This window comes from Grammomys surdaster, unplaced genomic scaffold (assembly GCF_004785775.1).
Source record: "Grammomys surdaster isolate TR1022 unplaced genomic scaffold, NIH_TR_1.0 332300, whole genome shotgun sequence".
Lineage (NCBI taxonomy): Eukaryota > Metazoa > Chordata > Mammalia > Rodentia > Muridae > Grammomys > Grammomys surdaster.
The window spans coordinates 1,392-5,722 of NW_021627558.1; the positions used below are offsets into that span (position 1 = coordinate 1,392).

At 57.0% G+C, this 4,331-nt stretch overlaps 1 protein-coding gene across 1 annotated transcript; it reads right to left on the reverse strand.

Moving 5' to 3' along the window:
- Nucleotides 1–653: 653 nt before the first annotated feature.
- Nucleotides 654–3,858, reverse strand: LOC114616488 (dynein assembly factor 5, axonemal-like; the record flags this gene model as incomplete). Its single annotated transcript, XM_028761939.1, has 4 exons — nt 3,276–3,858; nt 2,599–2,783; nt 1,176–1,300; nt 654–772 (listed from the first exon to the last, which is right to left on the reverse strand). Coding segments are annotated over exons 1-4 (1,012 nt in total), but the record flags the coding sequence as incomplete, so codon positions are not given.
- Between the last annotated feature and the right edge of the window lie 473 nt (nt 3,859–4,331).

Here is a 4,331-nt window from a genome sequence, read left to right on the forward strand (position 1 = left end):
CAGTGCCTTCACTGGTTACGTTTCTGTTCTTGTCAGGATGTAATCCTGATTGGTTTTTGGTTTTGAGAGATAAGCTTGCTTGAAAACAGAGGAGGTCTCAAAGCCCACGGGACAGCAGGTGGGTTGTGGCCAGAGACCTTCCTCATAGCTGAGCTTGCTAGACAGGCACAAACATGGGCTTGCTTGAGTTACGGACGATGTGAGGACAGCAGGCCCTAGTGGTCACAAAAGACCATGCTCTAGTGCAGAACACACATGGGAAGACAAATGGCACTCATCCATGACCTGCAGGCTTAGCTGGCTCTCAATGAAAGGCAGAAGCCTGCCCCAGCTACAGGTCCCTGCATATGCTTAGAAGGGACTTGTGGACAGCTGACAGCACATCTGGATGTTTCTGGGAAGTCCTCTCCTTCTTTAAAAAGGGTCCAGAGGTGGGAAAAGGTTAAGTCCTGAGAGACAGAGGGCAGAGGCTGGTAGCACCTGGATCTGCGTGCCATTCAGGGAAGGAGGCACCCTTCTCTGTGATCTCCAAACAGGGACCTAGCAAACACTGGGCCCAGCAGCACCTCAGGTGCCAGTGCCTTCTCCAGGGCCAAGAACAAATGCCCATCATGGACCACCCATCTGCTGTGTCCCTCAGCAGTACCACTCACCGTGCTCAGGGTAGTTGGGAGGAGGAGGCGAAGCAAAGTCCAGCTTGTCTTTTAGATCTGCCTCGTTCTCCTCCTGCCACTGCAGCCCGACCTTCTCCCAGAGGCTAGTGGCTATCTGCCTGCAACATAGAAACGCAGGAGTGGCAGTGAGGTCTGGGTGCCATGAGACCCCTTCCATGAAGGCCCTAACTACAGAAGCCTCAAGGAAACACCTCCTGGGCGGGGGAGAAGGGTTAGGCAAATGGCATCACTTGGCAGGAGTGGCCTTCTGACCAGCTCTGACTACATGGTGACACTACCAGCAGAGGCCTGATGTCCACCTATGGACCCAACAGGGTCTTAATGACTGGAGATAGTTCATATGACACAGGACCACATAGCACACGAAATAAGGGGATGGGCAGACTCTTTGGGCAATTCTAGAGCAGAGAACTGCCACTGGGGAGAAGCTCTTGTTTCAAATCAGCATGACCCTGGAGGGCTAGGGGGCACCACGGCAGCCAGCTGCCCGGCGAAACTTACTGGACCTCAGGCATTTCGTCGCTGAAGCTGCTGAGCAGAAGTGGGATGAGTTTGTGTAAGAAGGAGTAGCGGTCACGGAGATTCAGCAGCCATCCCCCCACCACCGACGTCACTGCCTGCCGGACCTGCCACCAGACAACAGAGAAGCTTTACTCAAGAGTCCCTAGGAAGGGTGGCTCAGAGTCCTGCTGTGGGGATGTTTAGTCCTGAAACAGGGGTGGGCATAGCACCCCCTCTGACAAATGAGAGGACCTCTGCTGATCCAGAAGTTCATGCCACCCACTAGCTCTGTCCTTGGTGGATTCACCACCCCCTAGCAAGATATTGTTTGCAGTCTTCTTTGTCACTGTGATATCTGGGTGCTGCATGGGTGGCAGTGATGATAGAAACCACCTTGTATGACACGTGACAGAACTCCCTGAGAATTCTACAGAAAGCAAATGTGGGACAGAAAGATCAGCCCTCACCAGGGTTTGGGTAGAGGTATATATGGGGAACTGGTGCTTACTGGTTAGGGTTTCTGTTTGGGATGATGATAACTGGGGTATTGAAAACAACTGTGACAACAGTGTGGCTGTAACTCACAGTGCTGTGTGTGTAGTACAGGGGATGGAATATAGCACCTCGTCCATGCCGAGCAAGTGTGCCCTATGCCTGAGCTACAGTCCCAACCCTGAGACTATAAACTCAATTCATGCTTTACAAAACCTTTACAAAGCTGCTGAGCACGGTGAGTGGGCGAGTCACATGCATGTGAATTGTGATGTGACAAGAGAGGTATACAAATAAACAAGATAAAAGGCTGTGCTGGGAGCCTGCGGCGGGACGTGGGCAGCATCCACTGTAGGCTGGCACCTGCACAAGTGACGACACAACCTGGAGCAGAGGCAGGAGGGTCCTGATACAGTCAGGCCAACCTAGTCATCACAGGGAGGGGACACTGCCACCTGAACACAACTCTCTGTGTGGAGAGTCTGATGGTCAATACGAGAACGGGAATGACCGTGATGGGGACAGCTCTCAGTTCTTCTGGAGCATGCTGCCCGCTGCCCCTCCTCCCCACCTAATCAGGATCATGTGCCCCCCTTCACTTACTCCTCCTCCCTTGGAGACAGAGCCTGCTGACTACCAGTCTTTTCTCCGTAGGGACATTACCATAAGCCACAACAGCAGATCTGAGACACAGACACGCCTGTGATCTGGATTCTGCCTTCTTAAAGCCAGTGCTGTGTCTACATCTGGAGGGCTTCTGTCTGCCGCCTCCTCAGAGGCTTCCCGACCCACCAGCATGGATTACCCCAGCACTGGACTTCCGCTCTGCCCTTCTCTGCACTGAAATTCTCTCAGTGGGTGAGCACATGGAGACACTTCTATTAACAGAAGCACATGGTTTGAAGGCTGTCAGGCAGAACAACCCCAGTACCTGAGGGACATCATCGAAGAGTCTTTGAGCAAAGTGAGAAAGAACATCATCCACCGAATTCCCGTTGCCAAACTGGATCACGGTGCCCGTGGCTTCGATGACGGCTACCCGGACCTTCCAGTGCTGGTGGGAGACGGTCTGCATCAGGGGGCCTATCAGGGACTCCGACTGCATGTGGAAGTGGTCTGCGGGATAGGGAGCACTGGTTATGAGATACAGCTGCACGGGGCCCTGTTCTGTGGCTACCGTCAAACCTTCCTCTGGACTAGTAAACCAGCCTTGCTAGCCTCAACTCCCACTTTTCCTCTCCAGTGGTGCTGGGAGCTGCCCAGGCATCCAGGGGGACATGTACATCTATTACAAGGTTGGCTCCCTCCCAGGAAGACTTTCAGTTTAACTATCAGCAGGGCCTCTTATTTGTCCAAACTCTAGCCTAGAAGGCCAAAAGGGAAGGAAGGCTCTGATCAAGCAGAGCTGTTAGAATGTTAGAAATAAACGAAAGGGAGGTGGAGAGAAGTCTTCCTTCACCCAGGAAGTTAGTGACCTGAGTCAGAGACACAGAAGACACTGGAGTGGAGAAACTAAGTTCACAATCTTGAGGTGTCCTTTTCCACGTGAGTCCCATAACCTTTGCATAAGGAAATCTAGGTACCCAGGGAACGAGATCCGACGCTCACCCGGAGTGGCACGCGCCAGAGCGGCTGCGCACTCGCAACCCTCGCGGCGCACCGCGGCGAAGGGATCGAGCAGCGCGCCCCGCAGCGCGCGCACCGCGTCGTCCAGGTGGGGTGCGACCGCGGCGCCGCCCAGGTCCACGGCCAAGTGGAGCAGTTGCACGAGGGCGAGACGCAGCTCTTCGCAGGGTTCAGGAGGCGGCCGCGTGGGTTCAGGTCGGGCCAGGCGCGCGGTGAGCGCGGGCAACAGGCGCGGCAGAGCGTCGCCGGGCCGCGCGGCGCGGCGCAGGCCTAAGTCCAGCAGGTGAGCAGCCAACGCGCGGCAGCCCTCGGCCGGATCGGTCAGAAGTCGCAACAGGCGCGGCAGCAGGAGACGAGCCCAGGGGCCCTGGAAAGCAGCGGAATCCGCTCCGGGCCGCACCGCCTCTTCCAGTGCGTGCTCCAGAGCCTCGAGAGCGCGCCGCCGCCCCAGCTTACTTTCGGTCTCCAGCCCCGGTAGCAGGCGGCCTAGCGCGCGGGTCAGTTCCGCTGCTTCAGCCGCCTCGGTGAAGCCCGCGGCCACCTCCGCCTCCGCCGGCGCCGCCATCTTGAGCGCGTTGCCTGTCTCCAAGGGAACCGGCGCTAGCACGATGGTCGTAGCACGCTTTACGGCAAGACTTCCGGCTGACTCGGTTGCTCGAGGCAGCATGTGCGCCTCTTAGGAGGGACGCTGGGGGAAGGGCAGGGAGTAAGCGGTAAAGGGCGGGGCCAGGGGAAGTGGGCGGACAAAGGGCTTAGAGGGCGGAGTGACGGGCAGGAGGACGAGAGAGGGGGCGAAGAGAAAGTGTAATTGGCTGGGTCCCGGAGTCGAGGGTGGGGCGAGGGAGAAGGCAGCGAGCTCCGTAAGGGCCTTGGGTGGAAGAGGTAGTGGGCGGTACGAGGGGGAGGTGGGCGGGACACGGGCCTCTTGGGGAGGGGCTTAGTGTAAAGAGAGGGGAATAAGGGGTAATGGGAGGGGAAAGAACCAGACTGGCGGGACGTGGACTTGGGGAGCGTTGCAGGAGGTGGCAGGTGGAGCCC